This window comes from Anser brachyrhynchus (assembly GCF_964034855.1).
Source record: "Anser brachyrhynchus genome assembly, chromosome: 1".
In the NCBI taxonomy this organism is placed as follows: Eukaryota; Metazoa; Chordata; class Aves; order Anseriformes; family Anatidae; genus Anser; species Anser brachyrhynchus.
Window position 1 is genome coordinate 32,923,729 of NC_137694.1, and position 22,882 is coordinate 32,946,610.

The following is a 22,882-nucleotide window of genomic DNA, read 5'->3' on the forward strand; positions in this document are numbered from 1 at the left end:
AAAACACCTCCCACTTGCTGGAGAGCATCATTAGCTCGGCATCTCCTGACCCAGAGCATGGAGACAGGAGAATTCCTTAGATGTTTCTTGAAAAAACTCTTTGACACACACATACACACGCTCAAAAACCCCACCATGTATCACTGCCTAGCAAAATACCAAACCAACAGGTATCTTTGCTAAGTGGGGACATCACCAGAGCTGCTGTGTAACCTACAGAAAATCTCTCCCTCTCCAAAGCAGGCAGCGTTAATCTCTGGGAGTAGTAAAGACTATGTCTCCTTACCAACCTTACTAATGAAACACAACTATGCGTCAAAAACATTCATAGTGACATAAAATATTAACTTCTCTACAACTTCAAAAGACTATCCACTGGCATTGACTGTAAGCCAGGCAAATAAGCTGGTTTTCATAAGACACAGCTATCTACAAAAATGGATCCAAACAGGAGGGCTTAGGGGAAGGCACAGGTTTTATTACTGCAGGCAAAGCAAGTATAAAATAAATCACAATGGTGTGGCCAGTCAGAAAACTGGAGTGATGAAACAGTAATGGCTGCATGGGGAAAAATAGCACAGAGAAAGGTGAGATAGTATTAGATGCATGAGCACTGAGCAGGCTAAATGCGACAGTCCCTTGTCTATACATTATGACCTGGTGTCTTTGCTTCAAAGACATCCTACAATATCATTAAAGAGCAGAGTACGTGGGTGAGATGTAACAACTAATGTGGAAAAATGATGCACAGTGGTGCAGGCCCTTCCCCCCCACTTTCCCCTTCATTATTGACATCCCTCAAGTAATCATTTGTTAGCATTAATGTTACCAGAATTCCTACTTTTTGCACATGCAACATCATTATGCAGCTAAATGTGTAGCTTTCTCCTTAAATCTTTCCCATATGTCAAGTCAATCTCCTCAGACCCTTAATTATTTTAATGCTGTTCTTGGAATTTCTTCCAATTTGCAACAGATTTGTGCTGCCAGTATTCCTAAGAATTAACATTTCAGGTGTCACTCAACTTGCTACCACCATGCTTCCTGGCAATTTATGCAATTATTAAATTTCATTTTACTGAGAGAGGCTACTATGAAGAAAAAAAATATTAATGCTGCTGAATGCATTGACAACAGTTTGAGAAAAATATTAGAAAAATCTCTGAGAGACATAAATGACTTAAATATGCCAGAGGGGGAGGCTCAGCTAGCAAGGTCCAGCTGGATACAACCCAGTTAAAGTCCAGTAAGTCCAATACATGTCCATTGCTTCTAGTAAACCCTCTGACATTTATCACCTTACCTAGACCACATGAACAGAGATATTTATTGAAGATACAGTTTTATGATCTTCATGTCTCTGGCCTGAAATCCACAGGGAGCCCTAATGCCTCCCTCACTGGTAGCTCTAAGCTCAAGGCACAGGACAGCCCTCGAGGGGCTTCTCTTGGAGGGCAGCCCCCAGCTGCACCCCTTCCACTGGAGTCACTTTCCCTTTTCATGCTGGCTGGAAAGTGGAGGGAGAAAAAATGAGAGTAGGTGGCCCATGCAACTGAACAGAAATGGGGCCTTAAAAATTGTCTTGGGCTTGGAAAATCCCTTCTCTGGGCCATGGCATGCATCTTTCTCTGCCTCAATATGATCTAAGGAGGATGCTGCACTAAATCCCACAGAGTGTTCTTTCTTCTGCTCCATTTTGATGTGTTATTTGGGGGGAGTGGTCCCAAGACACTTGAGTTTCTTTAAGAAACTAAAGACCTCTGTTGGGACAAAATATGATTAATCATCCCATGTAGACAGCATGAACTCCTCACTCTTAGAAACAAAGTGTGAAAAAGAGAGAGCTTTCATCTCTCATTTCTTAACTTCTCCCTATTCTATTAATAAATAAATAAATAAATAAATAAATAAATAAGTGCAAGGAAGGTTATATATTATGCTGCTCAGAGCACTGCTACCAGGTGCAGATTATACTGCAACGTGAAACACTGCTGGTGACAATGGCTACATCCTTATTTCTAGAAAGAAAACTTTCTTTTTTTCCAGCCAAGAAAACAGCCTGTCACTTTTTGTAATCCCAGACAGAGTAAGGATGTAAGTATTACTATTCCAGAAAAATATGAAAGTATTTAGATTTAATCATCTACAACAGTGATGGTGCCACATACTGCTACACATACAAGCTATCCCAGCAGAGAGTCATGCCATTTTCTGCCTGCCTTTCCCCAGTGCAACACCATAACACTTCAGTTCCTGTGAAGCAAAGTGGATGGGGAATGAGGCAATATGAAAGTAAGGAAAGCATGGTAGCCTGGGGCATATCTTTATGCCTTTAATTTGCAGTTTGTGCGCCCATTTGGCATATGGGTGCAGCTTAGGACTCATCTCCCCTTCTCATAGCTATGATTGATTTCTGACCATAAAATCAGTCATGAACAACAGATTTCTGTGTAAATATGGTTGTGACTAACTCAATCTAACCCTGCAAAATTTGCTTCCAAGATGAATACAAATAACAAAATCTGAAATTGATGTCTTCATTACATCCTTTGTTGTGAAAATCAAAATGTAATTCAGATCTATTGTAAAACTTGCAATAAACATGCCATGAAGAAAGAGACTAGAGCTGCTTTGGAAATAGCTATTTGCTGTCTAAATCAGTCTTTTGTGCAGAGTTCTGTCAGAGGTAGATACTGCAGATTTCTTTTCAAATGTCTCATGCAGGAGAAAAATCCTTAAATGCCACTGATTTTATGTCTCTCTTCTATTTTGATCAATGACTGGCAAATTACATATGTGCATGTGTGTATCAGAATGAAACAATAAGACACTACCTTAGTCTGCTAGCAAACTGCATGGGCATCATTCACATCATAACCTGCCTAATCAAGGTTCATTTATAATTTTTCAACATCTCCTTTCTATGCTTCAGATACCCTGTGCAAACAATGACATATTAATGCCGAGCTGCAGAACATTTTCTTCCTACTTAGTAACGTTCCCAAGGATGTGCTAGCATATTTTTTGGTCCAGCTTGCAGCAAGTCAGCTATTTCATGCACAGCTACAGTTCCGCAACTGGATTTGATTACACAGCATTACAAGGAACAGTGTGACCTGAAATATATTTCAAAATTTTAACATTTAGTAACACACAAAGCCAGATGTCTTTTGTTTGCCTTATTCTTGTTATTCCTGAACTGGATTAAAAATCTGCCTCTTCTTCAGTTTCGTCAATTTTTCAGTCAAGAAGTTAAACCCAGAATTTCCAATAAGGCAAATAGATACTTGCAAAAAACTTCAAATTCTGTGGAAGACAAAAGACGTCTGAATGACTAAATTTAGTTGCACACATTGGCAAAAGCCGAAGTGTATCAGACCCTTTGTACACGAGCACTGTTACATTTGAACAGAACTGCATACTGTCCAACCACACCAACCTCAGTCCTGGAGCATGGGCTCTTGGTAGTTTTTGTAGTATGCTTGCAGTACCAAGGTGTCCCTAAGATACTCAGGATTGCCTTTGCAAACAGGAGATGTCTGTGAGGTATCTGCTTTATGGTTCTCACAAGTAGCTGACAACACACGTCCTTATAATACCCTTCCACAGCAGTTGATAGCTGATGCTATCAAAGCTGATGCTTTCAGCTATCTCAAGGAAAAGAGGAAGGAGCAATGCAGAAGTTATATCCTACAATACCCACCTTCTGCATGAATTATATAAAACAGAGACTACCTGATGGTATGAAAATGAAGATATTTTGCATATTAGTGTTTGAATTTGTTTTGAAATACCATTCCTTTACAGACATCTTTCCCACTTTTTTTTGCCAGATGTAAACATCAGGTTTTTGTATCAACTATGGAATACATCAGTTATTTAGTGCAGCTTCTACAATAACCTGATTATTAGAATAAAAAATAAATACGGAAAACCTAGAAAAAATCTCTTAGGGATAGTGCACAGCCCAATTTTCACAGATATGCCAAGCTGAATAGGGTGTTCTTCACAAAACGTTGCAAAATATCCCCTTAATTTGCAGACCTCTGTCTCTTTGGTCTATCATGATTGTTTTTCTCCTTACTGTTCTGATTTTCTGCCAGATAAAAAGGCTTGGTTTATGCCCTTAACTTCAAGAACTAGCTTCACCATGTCAAAAAAATGAAGCTTCACCAAAATAATTACTAGCTGCAGTGAATGGGACATGAGCTCACGATGCACAGTGAGGTGTGCTGGACACAGACAAGGAGGTATCTGGATTCTCAGAGTGCAAAGGTTTCTACTAGCTGCTTTGTACAATCATGATAAGCAGATTAAATTGATGGACCTAAATAGAGCAAGTGTGAGGTTGCCTGGAACACAGGTTGAGATCCATAACATTGGTTCTCTAAACAAAACCTATTTGGAAAATGCTTTTCTTTCTCAAGTCCTAAATGTCATTTGTTTAGTTGGATGATATTATGGCTCCACTTAAATTATAAATGAAAACAAACAAACAAGTGGAAAAAAAAAAGTAAAGTATAACGAGTTTTTCTTTAAAGTACTTGCTTTAAAATACCACAATATGTTGCAAGAGAAAACACTGGTTATGAAAAGTCAGTTATATCCAAACATGACTGCCCAGACCAAAGTTTTTGTCTGTAGGACAGCAAAATACTACCATTATCACCATAAGCTCCTTCCCATTATTATTTTGCACTGATTTATTACCATGCAGTGTCCTGTAAATGCACTCAGTGTTTTTGCTATACAGAGCTTTTGCTGGTTCTCATAACACAGAAAGTGTCTTCAGGAAAGACAATTTTAAGCAAACTAGTAGTTTAAGACTTTTACAGATTCCACGTCAAAGACACAGCAGCATACCTTCATTACTTTTGTTCACTTCACCTTGGATTTATATCTGGGCAAATGGATGCATATGAAAGTCTCATAAATCGGGGCAGTAATAGGTGGCAAAACCATTAAAGAGAAAAGAATATGCTGAGGGGTGGAAAAACTATAGAGATCTCGTGCAAATACATACACTTGCCATTTGCTTTAATACAGTGCTGTAATGTAAATGCTCTCAGTGTCACTCATATAGACTCAAACAAGCACAGAATGCCATTTACTGATCAAGCCAAATGACTTTAAAAGTCTCCTGGTTTTCACTAACTTTTTTAAAACAATTGACCTTCCACTCTCTAGTCGTTTGGTGGATATGCCATGCAAGTCTTACAACTCTACCTAATTCACTAAGTGACCAACACCTCCACTGGAGGTGCTCGCCATAATTGTGGAACCAGAAGAAAACACATTTCTTTTGACATATAGACTTAACTATGTTAGGTTGCCATTAGTGGAAATTCTGCCACTCAGCAGTCATTGCATTCTCATGATTGCCTCTCAGTATCCAAAATCCACTCCAGGAAAACTCCAGTTTCCACGTCACAGCAAGTGGCATTGCTCAGACATACACAAAGTCACTGCACAACTTAAGCTTCATCTGGCTTAGAGAGCCTTAAGATTTGAAATTTTACAAACTATTTCACCTACTACTTCACTTCCTTTTGCATTAGCTTTTCCCTGTACTGTCAGGGAAAAGGTGAAAGAGAAATCATTCATCTTGTCATCCATCAGGCTGATTCCAGTAGAAACTATTATTTACAAATGTAGAGCCAAACTACTTTTGGAATGGCAGATCTGTAATGGATTTCTAACAAGTTTTGCCAGTTGGATTGTCCAGAGTTTTTGGACTAGACTGAATTTCACAACAGCACATTCCAGCAAACAAGAGGAATACCGCATGCAGAGCATTGAGAAAGACCTTTACTGTATTTATAGGTACCATATGCCCCTGTGAAGTTGTTTATGATGGTTCACCATTTGTCGAGTTCAATGAGAATAGCAAATTAGGGGAAAAAAAGTGGAAAAAATATCACGGTGATTTAGTTAAACTCAGTCCTAAAATAATCTCAATGTTTACACTCAGCAGGTAGTGAAACTCAATTGAGAGTGTGGAAAACATGAGAGAATGACCAGAAACACACTGTCTGCTTCACGAAAGACCTGCTGCAAGCAGCCTATACCTTGGTCATTCAAGAACAGGGCTTACTGAGGTAAAAATAATGCTTACCGGTGTACGTAAGAGCAATGCCAAGTACAGGTAGCACCGTATGCACAAAAATAACACATATATGATTTCAAATCTATGTCCCTAAGTGCTGCGCATGCTTGGGCAAGCCAATTACACTAGATTATGAGGAAGCTGTTTCTGTGCCAAGCCATATCACTGATGCCAATAATGACAAGACAGAAAGGACTGTATTAAATAAAATAAAAAATGAATTTCACACTGCTGGCTCCATCATTCTGAATAGTCTCATACACTTATAGATGATGTTGGTGTTAGTTAAAAAACATGAGCTCCAAGAAAGTTTTACTGAACAAATATAACCTTTTATAAAAAGAGATGATGCATTCCCCTGTGCACACAAAATAGCAGTACTATTTTGTTCACACACATTTTTCTTCACTGAGAGAACGTGCCACATCTTTGAATCATATTTGCTTTATCTGTCTAGTAGGAAGAAAACATCCCTCCCAGGAACAATTGCAGTCAGACTGGTTCTGATACGGAAGACTATTTTAAATGTTCCATTTTCATTCCATAACCCTAAAGTACCTTGCAATAAAAGGAGGCTAGAACAAGAGAAAGCCACTGTGAACCCAGCATTCCCACTGGAGCTCCCAGTGCCAGCAGAAGAGGAAGGGAGGATGCGGAGGTAAGACAGACACTGTGGTCCAGCAACACAAAGCCGGCTGAGCCCTTGCCCTCTGAACACACAGCATTCAGTTGGGGAATCTCCCTGATGCCAGGGCATTCAAAACAAGGGAACACCCACATCTAATAGCAAATTTAACTCCATCAGAAGTTTGTAGAAGTGTCATTAGACTCCAAGTGGAGTTGTACTGGTATGCCACATGGAAACCGAGAACCCCATAGCACGGCTTTTGGTCTCTTGGTCTCTTGTTTTTCCCTTCAGTCTCCTCCCCTCACCTTTTCAGCATGCAGGCTCATGCAGACCTACAAGACAATCCATTCTGCTTTACAATGTCAGGCAAACAACGGAACTTGTACAAGATCTGTAAAAATATAGCAGCTTTACTGCACTGTATCCTTCTAATTATTTTAGTGTTTATTCTGTTTAGGTTTCATGTAGACATTTTGTGAACCTAACAAAGATTAACTTTAGAAGAATCATGTCAGTGCTCCTCAATGCTATTATCCTGTTATTTCCTTTCACAAATATACCTCTCTTACCTGTACAAGAATAATCATCAATGCGTATATATCCTGTTTTGCAGATGCACATAAAGGATCCTGGTGTATTTACGCACATGGTGTTCTCCCGACAGTAGTGCTGTCCTTCAGCACACTCATCAATATCTGTGAACAAGACAAAGAGGACGATGAGTCAAATTCAGACGTGTTCCTCAGAATACCTCCATACACCACTATCCACTTCTGGCAATAGTGGATTAGACTAAACAGTTTCTTGAACAGCTATGCATTTTGGAAAGTTTTTGGCTTTCTCCTTTCAAACAACTGCTTGAAGTGTTCAAGCAACAGGAGCAGCATGAGCTTTCTGTGAGCAGCTGTTAGTGGAGTTACAAAGAAGATTACAGTGGCTTAGATCTTTCCTAAATCCTTTTGAAGTGCCTATGCTGTTATTCCTACTATTTAAAGAACAACAACAAAATAACCAGGGGACTAAACAGCAGACCAACTGCCTCACTATTGCAATGTCATCCATCATTGTATCATTACAGTCACTGCAGTCACCAGTATATGAGCACACTACTGCATGCATACCATATGCCTTTGATCTAACAGGTGCTGTTCTCTGGGAAGGAGCTGTAAAGAGCACAGTAAGTTCTGAAAAAACACCAGAGCTTATTCGAAGTATATGTCATAACCACAAAGCAGCCAATCAGTAACTTTTTTGTATATTTTTATATATAAATATATACGTGTGTGTGTGCATATATACATTACATTTTTTATATATAAATATATATGTGTGTGTGTGTGTCTGTGCATATATATATCCACAGATACACACACTGTATCTGAAAGGAACCTGAAAGATTCCGGTTTATACAAAGACCTGCTCTAAAAGAAAAAAAATTGTAACTTGATAAAATACTTGTTGGGGTGGAATACCTACTGCAGTATTAAGTCACAGAGCAAACTCCAGACATAAATCACTGTAGGCATGGACTTTAAAAAACGATTGGTTTTGGTACTCACTTTGGTTGCAAAATTAGGCCTGTTTCTTGTAGCAGGCTATATTTAAATGGTAAGACCAAGAAAGCACTACAAATAACAAAACAACTTCTGCACACTGTTAATATGTGGTAAAGAAGAAAGGCTATATTAATTTGGAAGTGATTAGTAGCATGCTGTTCCCGTAATAGTAATGATAAAGACTGTATTACTGAGACGCTCTGTACATCTAGTATATTGTCATGCTATGTGCCACTGAACCTTGCTAGAAAAGTATGTTAAAAATCAAAGGAGTGGATTGTTGACTGTTTTTTTTTCTTTTTTCCTGCTCATCAATTTTGATTTGTTCTCTGTTTTCAATGATGTTTACAGCTTTCTGAGTTGAAAATAAAATCTCCAGATGGAGAACAGTGCTGTGTTCCAGAGTTTGATGATAGTTCAAAACAATAGATTGGATATATAAACTCAAATTGGGGTTGACTTCTTAAATGTCAACTATATTAACTCCTGTACTTTACTCCAGTTTAGATCATATGCCTACCTCCCAGTTCTTCCTCCTCTTTCCAGCTTCTTTAAATTAACAGGTACTTTCCAACTCATTGACTGTTTTCCCCTTTATATTTCCACAAGAAAATTTCAGTACAAAATGATGTGATACATTGACTATTAGTGATTCTGCAGTCATTTTCCAGTTTGATTCAGTTTTGGAAAAGAAAGAATCTATTTTCCCCCCAAGTTTGTTAGAAACCAGTTTTTAAAAAACACTAAGTTATCAACTGCAAATGATCAGTGGGGTGAGCACAGCCTATTTTTCACAAATTCTGTTTCCAAGAGTTTCACGGCTAATAAACTTCAGCTGTTTTCCTTCCCTTCCTTTCCCTGTAAGCTCTGCAGGCATGGAAGAATCGTACCTATATATATATATGGGTAATGCTTTGGAAAAGCACTTGTCATTTATATATACATACATAAATACAAAAATAAATGCATATTTACGGTGAGCGCAGTGAGTGTACTAAGGCAATGTATTTTATGCAAATCACCAAAGAAAGTACAAAAAGAAAAAGAAAAAAGTGAGGGTATCACAAGACTACCACAAAAGCGTCTCTTTTGCACAGAAAGTGGGAAATGGGACAAAACCTCTGGAAGTACAGATGTTCTGCAGAAGCACAAAACCAGGCAGCAGCTACAACATACATCTTGGCTGCCCCTACAAAAGATGCAACTTGTGTCTTTCCTATCCTAGTTCCCAACTCCATATTAAATTAATGGTGTTGATTTATGTTTAAGTAATAACATCAGTCTTTGAGTAATTAGGGGCCTTATGTTCTTGGAGTCAACAGACTGCCTATGAGCCAGCTTTGGCACCCTCAGAAAATTCTACTTAAAGATCCAAAGCCTCAAAAACATTAAATAGGATTTTCTATGAACTATATTAATGATTGCTTTGGCAGGTAAAAAGCCACAGGAGACCAAAAATGCTAATGGTTCAAACCTCCTAATTTGGAAGTGTTGTAAATGAAAGCTTTCATTTTGCCAACATCACACATATTGAAGTTTTGCAAAATGTTTTATTTATAATTGCCTTTATTTCAAAACCTTGTTCATTCAATTGTTACAAGAACAACAAAATGACCAGGTTAACTTTGGACTGAAGTGTTTGATTTGAACAAACTTGATTTCTTTCTCAAACTGATTTTAAAAGCTCACCAGAAAGCAAAATTCTTTCCCACCCAACCCTCCAGAATGCCTATGCAGAATGCAAACAAAATGTGATTATTATTTCTGCTATTACGTTACTATTTTACATTGGCACCAAAAGACCCTAAGCAAGTGTTAACTCCATTGATTCACATCAAGTCACGTATCTGATAAATGTTGCTTTTACAAACCGTTTGCAACTTTAGCACTAAATTACACTAAGATAATTGATAAAAAAGGGATAAAGTGTCAACCAAATCACTAGTTGCAAAGAGAGTGACCACACTAAAAAAAAAAAAAAATACCATGTAATTCCATACCCCCTTTCGCCCACCATATGCAAGCTTCGTATACATTAGGTTAAGGTATACAGATCAAGAAAGACTGACTGGGGCAAAAAGGGAAAAAGCTCAGCAGCTGTTCTCTTTTAAAACTACCAAAATAAAAGTCTTTTCATCCTGCTTACTGGTTGAAACGCTGCTTTAGTCTTTTATTCACCTTTAGACACAAATGCACTAATACAACAGTAAACCTGATGTATTTCCATATCTATGAAAGCCTACAACATTTATCTTAATTTTCCCTTGCCAAAAAGCCTTGTTAGCATATTAATGCGCATTAATGTCTCACTGTTTAGTCAATAAGATCCTGAAGTCAGTCAGCTCAATAGGATGAATGCACCACTCCACTGGTTCTAAACATCCAACAATAAAGACCTGTGTGCTTTAAGTCTGTGATGTGATACTGAGCCACCAGCTGGGATGTACTGACAACAATGTAGTCATGGAGATCATCAATCTGCTCGATTCCCGGTGGAGCAGATAAAAGAGGAATCTCTGGGAAAATTGGTTAGTGCAGAAGTATTTGGAATCTGCACTTCAATGATTTATTTATAGTTGCAAAAACATCAAAACTGAAGAAAGTGCCTTTCTTTATCCCTTCAAGAGCTCTAACAAAATTTATACAAAAATATATAACCCAGGAAAAGTTTCCCCATCTCCCTCACACTTGTACCCGAATGAGTTTGCTTCCCCATAATGAAATTCCCAGTTATGTTTTACAGCCCCGTTAATAAGAAGAGAACTTGACCTGTAATATATATATCATTGCTGACCAAAGCTAACAAACAAAGTCTCTCCTTAGGCCTCGCTATCCATCATTGCCCTTATCCACCACAAAAGCCTGCCAGAACAAATGAGGCTGGTGCTAAGTCAGTAAATCTGGGCTGGAAAGTAAAGAGAGAAGGCTGCTTCCAGAAGCGAGGATACTTTATAGATAGCGTCTTGCCTCCAGCCATTTTCTTTAAAACTCAATGGTTATCTGGCATAAATGATCTCCCTGGTCACACTTACAGAGGCATATGGTTGACAGAGAGATGCTCTTGCAGGATTTTTGCAATGGATAATATTAAGTATCTAGGAGGAGAGCAAACAGGAGCATTAAGAGTTGTATTTCTAAAAAAAAAACTTTCATAAATGCATCATAAAGTACTCTTAACACAAGAGCAGAGTAGATTACACTTACAATTAAGAAAAGAAAAAAAAGAATACAATACTTTTTTTTGTTAATGAAAGGTTCCATTTTGACAGCCCATAAATATGAAGCTCCACATTTACCTTCAGAACAGGGCAATGTTTTTCCACCTCTCCCACACAAATTCATCAGCAAAATTCCATGCCAACATGAAGTCTCCACTGCTAAGTGTGAGAGCATTATTTACCCACCCACCACTCCTGTGAGTCTCAGGCCTCTCTGCTGAGAATCCCAAGGATGGATGCCAGTAACAGCACCCACTGCAAAGAGCCTTCAGACGTTTTTTTAATATTATTATTTTTACTTATTTATTTATTTATTTTTATCACTACTGACCTAACTTTCAAAGAAATAGTGAGCTGGGAAAGGTTAAGACTTTCTCATCTGGTCCCTGACTTAGGAAAAGGGCATCAGAAGATCATTGCTTATTAAGGAAGGACAAAAGAGGAGAACGAACAGAGACCAACCACAGCAACTGCTACCAGGGAAAATAGGTGGATTCAAAATCAACACTATCTGCCCTGCAACCTTCTCATGGCCACAAAGGACAAAAAGTTCTGTCGTTTTTCTTTCTCTTTGCCTTCCTTCCACTGACAGTGTTCCTTTTCCTACCTTCTGTCTCTGGCATCAAGCTTTCCCTGCTGCTTTCCCCCCTCACCCACCTTCTACCTGTCTGAGTAACTATGGTCCTGTCTCCAGACTTTGCTCATGTTGTCTCTCACCCTATCTGCAGCCCATTCCTCACCAGCTTAAAAGAGAAAGGATAGACTCTTCTTCTATAGGTTTAAAGCAAGCTCCCCCCAGCTCACCCACCTGTGAAAGTGTTTTTCTTCCTTTCACCACCAAACGTACTGACTCATCCTCAAATACTTCCTTCCAATTTGCTTAAGTTTAAAAATCCCCAGTCCATTGCTACAATAAAAATGTTCTTAGTAGGGTCTCTACCACTTTCCCCAGCTGTACTTCAAAGCTCCTATTCTCTCGAGGCTCCTTTCACTCTCAGCTACAATGTGGTTTCTGTATACCCTGCATACTTTGTTTTTCACAACGCTGTGCTCCTCTTGTTATACCCTTTCTCAGCTGCTGTCCAAGAGGACAAAACACCTTAGGGCTCTGGCACAGCCTTTGCTCCACCTCGTTCCACCACTCTTCCTAGGCTCTCCATCAGCAGGCAAACCTGTGGTTTAACCACCACTGCTTCTCCAGTGGGTCAAACCAATTGCTGTGCTTCTGTCTTGCTTTGCTTTGCAAATCCAGTGCAGCAGATTTTCCAACTGATATATTCCACTTCAGTTAAATCGTGCATTTTCTCTCAATCTCCCACATTATTTATCCCAGATTACTGCACCACTATAGTCGTCATCACTCATACCCCCTGAAGATCACCTTTGATTCTTCTCCTCATAGACATAGACCTGTACCTGATCACTTTGGTGGTACCAATAGACAACAGAAGACTAGCTCCAACAGCAGAATTATTCAGTGGTCACATGTATGCTGTCTACCTCTGCTGGCTCTTTTTCCATTTGCTTGTTTGTTTTTCCTTATTTTTTTTTCCCTAGAGTTGTTCATCTCTTCTCCCCCCAAAAGAGAGAAGCACTAAAACCTAAGGAATCACAATATAATTAACCTTGTGAATCAACTGCAAGAACATAGCCCATGTATTGGGTTCAAACAGATTAAAAAATAAAAAAACTACAAAAAAAAAAAACCACCTTCCACATATGGTGCTCCCAGCAAAGAGCCTGGGCTGCTGCTAACTCACTGTAACAATGCATAGGGAGGGTAAGAGCTTAACATTAGAGGAAATGGGCAGCTACTTGTGTCTATTGATTTTTATTGAATTATTAATGGACTTTAAGAGAAATCGAGTGAGTTGGATTATAAGTGTTAGCACTGTTGTAATTGAACTAATAAGAGGTTGTTATAGCTTGACTAGACTGCTAAAACATCAATTAGTCTAAAAATAAATTCCAGTTATTGGATCCTCATATAAGCTGTGTTCTTTCCTTGCCCACAATTAAACTGCTTACATAACACTTCCACACATCGTACATATCTCGGTGTTTCTCCTGTCACATTATTTTACATTTCTGATCTTTGCTTAAGTTCACGATTTCTCTGCCCATCTCCTGCAACCTGATTGGGCTATTAGGACAGAAAACATGCTTAAAATAAAGTCACTCTAGGTCTAGATTGTTTGACAGAAGCTCTAGATAGCTTTGGAAGGACAAAATACAACATTACAGCATTTCAGAAATACCATTTTCAACAGTACATAGAGTTGTTTTTGTTTCAATTTGACCTAGTTTTTGGAAGGGAAGACAGACTGTTGAGATAAAACTGTCCTTGCTAAACATGCAGTAGGAGATATTGTTCAAGAGCTACCGGTGCAAGTGAGACTCTTGGAAGAAAATGAAATCTTTATCTCAGCCTCATGAAAACATTGCTGGACTCCACAGACATTATGCAGTTTGAAAATATAAATCACATGAAATTTTTGAAAACAAATACTGTCTGCCATCATGTAATGTTTTACTTGGCAAACTGCATCTTCTTACTATTTAATATCTTATAATTAATTCATATGGTAGTGTATACATGATAAAACAAGTAATTATATATAGCTCTCTGTCAGGCATGAAAGCATCCCAGGGGGCTCTCCTTAGGCACCAAATAACTAGTCTGATGTAGCTGCACACTGAGAATAAAAAAGATGTTGTATATGATTAATTAGTGAATTCCAAAAATCAGAACAACTTAGTGAAACTACAGTTCGTGATCCATTCCCCCCTTCAGCAGTACACTGGGTTTGAAATAGGTTTTAAATTTGAATTGCAAAATAAACTTTTCTTTTTTGCTGAAAGTATGACAGTATCTCATCATTTTCAACCGTGAATTTCAAGATTTTAACAATATTTGCCACAGTTAATGTTTTTGTTTTCCTCTATTTAAAAATGAGAATAAGAAAGAAAAGTGATAAAAATTTTATACAGAAACTACAAATATATATCAGCTTGTGCCACACGTGTATACTTTAAAACTCCTTGTCGGAAGATAGACGCAGGCATATAGGATACTATCTGTGGTAAGGGACCATGTGTGTGGGTTAGACTGCATTTGGGATTTGGGTTGGATCTAAAGTGTGTAACATATTCTCACAAGCTATTCAGTAAAATACTGCCTGTTCTATGGAAATAAGTGGAGATATCAAAACTCATCTCTCTCAAATGATGCCTCATAAGTTAGAGTATCATGGCACATATAATCACTGTGGCTGTTATTGCTCTGCATGCTTTATGAAAGACTCTATTTTAAAATCACTTTGGTTTAATGCCTAGCATTTCTGTGCATTTGTTACAGCTCTTGGGGATCCAGCCTCTATGGATTCGAAGACATATTGCACATTTAGACTAAGGTTTGAAAAGTTAGGTAAGCGACAGCTTTGGGTAGTCTTCAGCACAGAAGCAGCATCTCTTCCAGTGGTCATCTCCCAGATACTAATGGAAACTGGAGATAAAAGTAAACAAGAACTAGATTAAGGCTTTAGTTTCTTTTCTCTTTTGCTTAGATTGCAGATTTAAGCATTTTGTATAAAAACATTAACCTTAATTTCTCTTTTAAAAACAAAATGCAACATATGCTTTTATTGCAGGTAGAAAATGGTTGTCCAAAGTAAGAGAAAAGCCTGTCCTTAGCAAGCACTGGTAGTGCAAAGAATTTAATAGAGTTTCCATGAGTCTCTCTTTATATGATTTATTTATTTTTTTATTATTTTTTTTATGCTAAAAACATCACTATCAGTTCTGGTTATGGGTGGATGATAGAATCGGTCTGAACATCCTTCCCATAGAAGTACATAAAATCAAATAACACTGAATCACAACCTGTAATCTGTAAATGTACAAACTATTCCACTGTTACAGGCAGTGGTACAACCTGTACCCAAGTAAGTACCACAGTTTATGTACTGGTGTCAGGCATACTTCTGGTACATGTTAAGTTAGGAATATATTTTATTATCTTCCTGCATAAGAGCCATGGCAGACAAGAAGGACTCAGCCCACCCTAAGCCATACTGACACATTAGAAGTGGCCTGAATATTCTTCAGATGTAGACTTCTCAGTAGCATAATGATGGAAATAAGACATTTTCTACTTTTGCTAAGAAAAATATATTAATAATTAATAATATATTAACTGTTTAATATTAGTATTTAATATTTAATGTGTAATATAATTAAGTTTAATTACTTTTTAATGGAGATTTGAAAATAACATTCTGCTTCCCTGGAATGAAAGCTTTTCTATCTGCTTTATTAGTTTTCCAACACAACCCAAAATGACAAGGTAGTAGTTCAAACACAGACAGTTAATGCAGATAGGAATCTTTATTTCTTAACTATATGTGATACTATTGCTGCAGCTCACTTACAAAAAAGAATTTACGTAAGAAGAGAGAAGCTCAGGAAATCTTCTCACTTTAACAAAACTGACAGTACTGCAGAGCTCCTAAGTAGGACTCTCACCCAAAGAGTATCGTGCATCCTGTAGAGACAGCAAGACTAGCAAATAGCAGAGTATTAGTTAATCACAAGATTTAAAATAATATATTTAAATACTCGGGGGGTTATCTCAATTTCAGATGTCTTTATCTGATTTACTTATATTCTTCTCAATATTACACTCCTTAAGGAGCAAATGTGTCATTGATTACTGCAGTTAGCCAATATGATACCAGGTATATTTTATTGTAATTTGATTATTACTTCTCATTTTTGTAAGATTTCTTCTCTTAACTGCAATCTGTAGAAATCAGGCTCAATCTGAAAACTACTTTATTTTTGTGGTCTGGTTAGCCGGTAGATAAAAACAACAAGAAACAGTAATCTGCCTATTACGTAAGTGATGAAGTGCAACGTTTTTGTTGTTACATTGTTGTGTTGTGTTTTTTTTTTTAATGTATTTTTGGTGTTTCTTTGTGGTTTGGGGGTTTGTTTGTTTGTTTGAATAATATACTAGCATTTTTACACAAACGTGGATAAATGTATGCTTCCATTAGTAAATCTTTTCAAGCAGAATGAGAACATACAACTATAAACTAAGAGAAACCTGATGACGTCCAACCAAGTGTTGCTTCCAAACTACTTTGGACATCTACTCTAGAAAGAGAGGGTTCATCCTCTAAGACTGCTTACTTCCTTCATCCGAGGATTATTCAAATCCAGACAGCTTATTCAAATGCAGATCTCTACACTGAATACCATCTTCCCTAGAGGGAAAATCATCAGTGAAACTCAAGTAATGCTCAAACGTAAACAAAGTCACTCAGTCTTTGGTCTCATTTCAGCTGCTGCACTTGAAACTGGGGCAAACATGGCAACAGAAGAGAAACTAGGAGAGTTATTGAGGAAAAGAGGTAAATTAGAAGAAAAATGGAAAATGGTTCACAAAGTTATGTTTAGTAATATTCAATGCTTCCAAATACTGTTAGGATAAGTTAGCTATGTTGCATACTGCGCAACTAGAACAACTAAATTCCCAAATATCAGAAAATAAATGTTATGGCCCACACAACCATATCGTGGATTTGGGATGTGTGGAGGGTTGGCCCAGGTCAGCAATCAAGAATCTACCAGCCACTCATTCCCCCTCCTTTAGCAGTCTGGTGGAGAGAATCAGAAGAGCAAAACCAATAAAACATAATTTTAATAAGTGAAGGAAAAAAAGAAGGGAAAAAAGAAGTCATGAAAAGGCAATAACTTACCACTTGCCGTGAGCAGAATCAATCTCCAAACAATAGCCACCTTAGAAAGACTACTCCCCAGCTTTTATTGCCAAGCATGACATTATATGGTATGGAACAACCCTTTGGTCAGTTGGGGTCAGCTGTCCCGGCTGTGTCCCCTCCCACCCTTTTGCCCATTGCAGCCTACTCGCTGTGTGGGAAGTGAGATATAAAGAAGGCACTATTCAGCAACAGCCAAAACATTGGTGTGTTATCAACAGTGTTTTAGTAACAAACCTAAAACACAGCACCCTAAGGGCTGTAATGAAGAAAATTAACTCCATCCCAGCCAGACCCAAGACGTGATGTAAAATGGCCTCCGCATCAGGCAAAATCCTCTGGATAAATAATAAAATAACCTGTTTTTCTCAGATCATGTTCACTCACGGTGCTTACAAAAGACCACTGCATTCTCCTGTCTTACTTGAGCGTACCAGCAGACTATTTTCAAACCATCTTATTTCAGCAGATGCCTAGTCTTGCCATCTGGGTGCATTTCACTCTTCTAGATGCATCAGTGTATCCTGATAGCCAAAAGTCACAAACTTTATCCTTAAAAACTTCATCAGAAATCCACCACCACAAATGTAATGGGCACTGAACACTCTTTGAAATATATCCTGGAGGGTGATTGTCAGTTTCAGAGGACTGCAGGGGTTGCTTTGGGAATAACTAATTATACTTCATCAGAATATCTGGTTTTGTAAAATGTTGATGTTAAGCAGGCTATATGCCAAGGATGCTATATTGAAAAGTGCCTACATCTGAACAACACAGCATAATCCATACCCAACCTATCTGTAAAGTATCTCAAACTGCTTAACAGCCTGAGGCAGAAAGTAGATTTCAGAGTACTTGGAATAAGGCTTAGGGTGGGTAAATGAAGAAATCCCAAGTCTTAAAAGTACTGCTTTTAACAGTCCTCCAAAGGAAAGTTAAATGTGACATAAATATTAACAAATATTATTTCTATAAAACAGAAAGGTGTCTACCATAACAGTATCTAGAGACATCACATAGCTTTGGAAAAGCATCAGTTCTTTCCAGGACAGAAGCCAAAGTCTTCCATCATTCAGATGAAATTTATGCAGCTTTTCAAGACCCATACTGAAACCAGCTTTGAATATTTTTATTTCTGTTCTTTTACCTTAAGGAAAAATTCTACCAATGGGAGCATTATTATTTCTGTTTATTCTTTGAATTTTACAGTGCTCAGGAATGAATCAGGATTGGTGAAGTTTGGCTCTAATGCAGAATAAATGACATCCAATTCTGCAGTATATTTTGCTTGTTAAGTGAGAACATAGAAACTGCTATCATATCCATAGGCTATAGCCATTACAAAATGCCCTCTCTGAAAAGCTTTGTGTTAGCTTGACGTTTCTTTACTTTGTATTGTTAGTAATTAAAGCCACAATAATATCACTGTGAGGAATGGGTCTGTGCTGAGAAAGAAAGCTTGGGACCATTTGAGCCATTCAGGATGAGGGACAGGACTCTGAAAAGACTTGGTATTACATTATTGCTAATGTGCCCTTTGTTACTACATTGCTTAATATTAAGACAGAGCTTCCTTGCAGAAGAAAAAACTCAGTATCCAAAGAGGTATTTGGGCTGGAAAAAGGGATGCAATAGTAAAAGCACATCTCTGAATAAAACACAGGTATTTCAGTTTCCTTCGTCCCCTGCTCCCCACTTCCACACAAACAATCCCAAGGTTCAAATCTGTGACCTTATTTCCCCTCTGTCAGCATATGACCTCCACACTCAGCCAGAGATGGCCAGCCAAGAGCAGTTCTCAAACCACATGCAAAAGGTGCATAGTTCAAGTGTGGTGCTGCAGCCATGGCACATAACAGGCAGCACAGCCATGCTGTTCTGACTGCTGACTGAGCTTCATCCTTGCCTACAAGAACTTCACCTGACAGGGACCCAGTCTCATAAGCTTTGCTCACATGGGTACATCTTCCTAATGGGACTTACTATCTTCAATGTGAGTGTTACTGGATCAGGTCCTAAATCAGACACATTTTCAGGAGGTCATTGTCTGCATCCATACATAGTAATACAATGATTATTTTAATGTAAATAACACGACCCAACCTTCTATTCACTTTTGCAATTTTTTTGAGAGTGCAGAAGTAGATTGATAGTTTCCACACAGAAACAATGTCATATGCCCACATGGAAGCACTTGAGCTAAGTGATCTCAAAAAATCATCATGCTTAATTCAGGTATTGCACAGACTGGTAAATCCTCTTATAATATGGATGCACCAACCTTGCATATGATAAACTACTCTGTCTTCATCTAAACATTTCACCAACAGTGAAATCAAGAAGCTTCCTATTTTTAACTTATTACATGCCTGGCAAGTTCTACTCATAGCAACAGACTCTAATTTGAGTGATGTGGAGATCACTAAGAGCATAACTTGTTTTTCTGCTTTCCAGTCAGCAGAGTAAGAATACAGCTGCAGGGGAGAAAACAAAACAAAACAAAAAAACTTCTTAAAGCGCATGATTTCACTCTAATTCCACAATTTCAACAACTCCCTCAAAATGGTAGTGGCTGATGAAATCTCCCTGAAATGCAGTTCTGCAGTCTAAGCCTCTGCGTAGTCTCCAAGGACTGTGTGGCAAAAAGTGGCTGATGCTGCAACACAGACCAAGCTATACAACTGGTCCTGATGTCAGATGCCTTCTGGGACAGGATGAGGGGCAAGGGATTTTTTTCTGTATGACTTAGTTCTAATTCTTATAACAGATTTCCATCAAATGGCTTACCATAAACATTAAGCAGAGATGTATGTGAAGCTTAATTAATCGCACACTCATTTCCTGAAAACAGTCAGGAGTTCTCACATCTAAATTTACAGATGAGCATTACCACCAAGGTCAATGCAGCTACTAATTCAAGTAAGCTGCAGGCATTAACTTTTGCAGAGTTCAGCCAAAGAAACTGTCTTAAAATGCCTCAATCCATCCCACTTAATTGAACATCACCAGAGAGAAATCCAGGTATTAGGTGGGACTACAGAGAACCTTAGACTCTACTCACATATACTTAATTTTCAGTTCAGCTGGCTAAATCTGAACCAAACTGCTCATTAGTCAAAGGCCATGCTTCTGGCAACACTTAGGCTTTACTGTAAGAACGACTTGATAGCACACCGGTATTATGTATGTGATACCGGTGTTTTGTGCTTGCAGAATCAGGGCTTTCACAAGAAAGAGCAACAGTTAGCATAAAAGCAGATTGTGCAGAGGAGACTTTGGCTTTTGCTGCTGCAGTGGGGATGGCTTTTCTTTCACAGGATTACCTGAGAATTTAAAACTACTAATCTTAGGAGCGTCTCTTATTAAGTAGCTTGTTGCTCCCTGATACCAGAAGAGTCACTCAAATTATAAATCTTCACTCAATATGATTAGCTAGTATCTAATTAATACTAATAGCTAGTGTATTGTATTTACGTACTTCCTGGGTTGAGAGAATAGGAACAGACAGTGGTGAAAAGAGAAACTATCATACTGAAATGCTATTTAGATTGTTGACTTTTAGGTTGCCTGAGTATCTGGATATCATGAAAATAAAGGAAAACTTTCCTATGGAAGTATGCTTCTAATTCCAGACCTCAGCCATAGCAGCCTGCAACTTCTACACTGATCAGATTTAAAAAAAAAAAAAAAAAGAAAGAAAAAAAAAAACCTTAATTGGAGAGAGAATTATTTTAGCTGATTAGTATGCTGCATATCTAATTCATTCCATTTAATAGGCACATGACTTTGACAACTCATGAATTAATACATTCCTTCCGCAGTAAATAATACAGTGGAGCTAAGCATCTTTACAAGGTGTTACCTTCACAGTAGGCATTGTCCTCTCGAAGGGCTCTGAAGCCATCTCGGCAGCTACAGACAGCTCTGTCATCCAGGTTTCGGCAGACAGAATGCTCCATGCAGTTGTGTCCTTCGGTGCAAAAGTCGTGGCCTGTTCAGAAACAAATGTGATTGAGGGTTAAAAAGAATCCAGGGATTATAAAACATCCCTGTCAAAGACAGGCCTATCTTTTTTTCAGTTAGGTCAAAGAATACCTTTCTATTGTTCATGAGAAAAATAAATTGCACCAAGCATGCAGCAGATGAAAGGAGTAGTAAAGGCCACAAGAACAGACTGTCTCTAGGTCTTCGATTCAATTGCAGGTTGTGGCATTGATCTGAAGGCAGCTGGGTAGGGGGTAGATGGCTTGCTTAAATCCCCTTACAGTCTCCTTGTCATTGTTAAGTACTTTTACAGGATACCTCTTAATTATATATATATATATATTTTTTTTTCTGGTCAGACATTTGTAAAAGAGCTCAGTAGTTTAGACATTCGGTAGTTTATTAACTAATGGGATTAGCCCGATCCCTTTTTTTTCTACCACTTTTTATTCCCAAGTGTATTTACAATCTTTCCCCATTTAACTAGAAGTCTTTGATTAACATTAACTTGTTTTGCTTTTTTCTTCCCCTTATCTTTTCCTTTCAAGCTCTACTGACTGAACACTCTTCCCTGATTGCCTCTGCCTTTCCATTTCAGAGAAACTTATTTTTAAATTCTCACCTTTTAGCCTTTCTTATTTTCTTGTATTCCTATTTTTGCCTTTCCATTTTTCCTGAGTGTGACTGCTTTCTATTGCACCTTAATTATGAATTTTTCAGATTCTGAAGTTCTTTTCCAAACTAAAAGATTTAGAGTGAGCCTTTCAACTCAATAGTTACTTTTTTCTTTTTTTCTTTTTTTTTTTTTTTACACCTTGAGTATGTTCTCATGAAATCGAATGTTGCTGAACATCATTAACTCAGCCTTTATTATATGGAATCCAATCTGGTTGCAGTAACTGACTTGAAGCTTCCAAACTTCTATGTCTGTCTCTTAAGGTGTGAAGTTTGTCCCCTTCATTATTTTCTCAGTAATTTAATTTGATTAGTTTTCCTCTGTAACTGAAACATCTGAATTGGTCAAGCAACTATACTTCACTGCTCTTTGCCAATAACTATTTTCTTGTTTCAAAATCCCCCATAGGAGAAGTGGACAACATAGTTCAGGCTCAGGGGACCAGGATTTCTGTGACAACAACAACTCCAGAAAGCAAGCTGGAGTTTTGCTGCAACACTAGCCTGCTGTGATATAACAAACATATTTATTAGCAGTAGGGATTATTTTTATCATCACTCCATCTGGCTTCTGCTTCATATTTTGATGTAGAATTGCTTCTATGCCTAAATTATATGAGTAAGTCAGAAATGCAAATGGCAGAATCTGCCTGGAGGTCAGATCAAAGATGTGTTTTGCACTTCGGCAGTTCACAAACAGTGTGAATCAACAGAAATGAAGCAAAAAAGGACAACAGAAAGAAGAGCACGTAATGGCAGAAGGTTTTAGTACTTCAACCCAGTGACATGATCATCATGATGCAAACATCACAGACCTACTGTGATATCAGAGGCAGATGACTTCCCTTCTGTCTTTTCTGCTACGGATAAAGAGATTTGACTAATATATTATAATTTTACTAATTTTGTACTAATTTTACTTACATATTATA

The 22,882-nt window shown here is 37.9% G+C and overlaps 1 protein-coding gene across 1 annotated transcript in view; it reads right to left on the reverse strand.

Moving 5' to 3' along the window:
* Nucleotides 1–22,882, reverse strand: part of NELL2 (neural EGFL like 2) — a 147,042-nt gene that overhangs the window by 54,962 nt on the left and 69,198 nt on the right. The window contains exons 12-13 of the mRNA XM_080576681.1: nt 21,154–21,282; nt 7,304–7,429 (exon numbers count right to left, since the gene is read on the reverse strand). Coding sequence (XP_080432807.1) covers nt 7,304–7,429; nt 21,154–21,282 — 255 coding nt within the window. The remainder of the gene's footprint in view (nt 1–7,303; nt 7,430–21,153; nt 21,283–22,882) is intronic.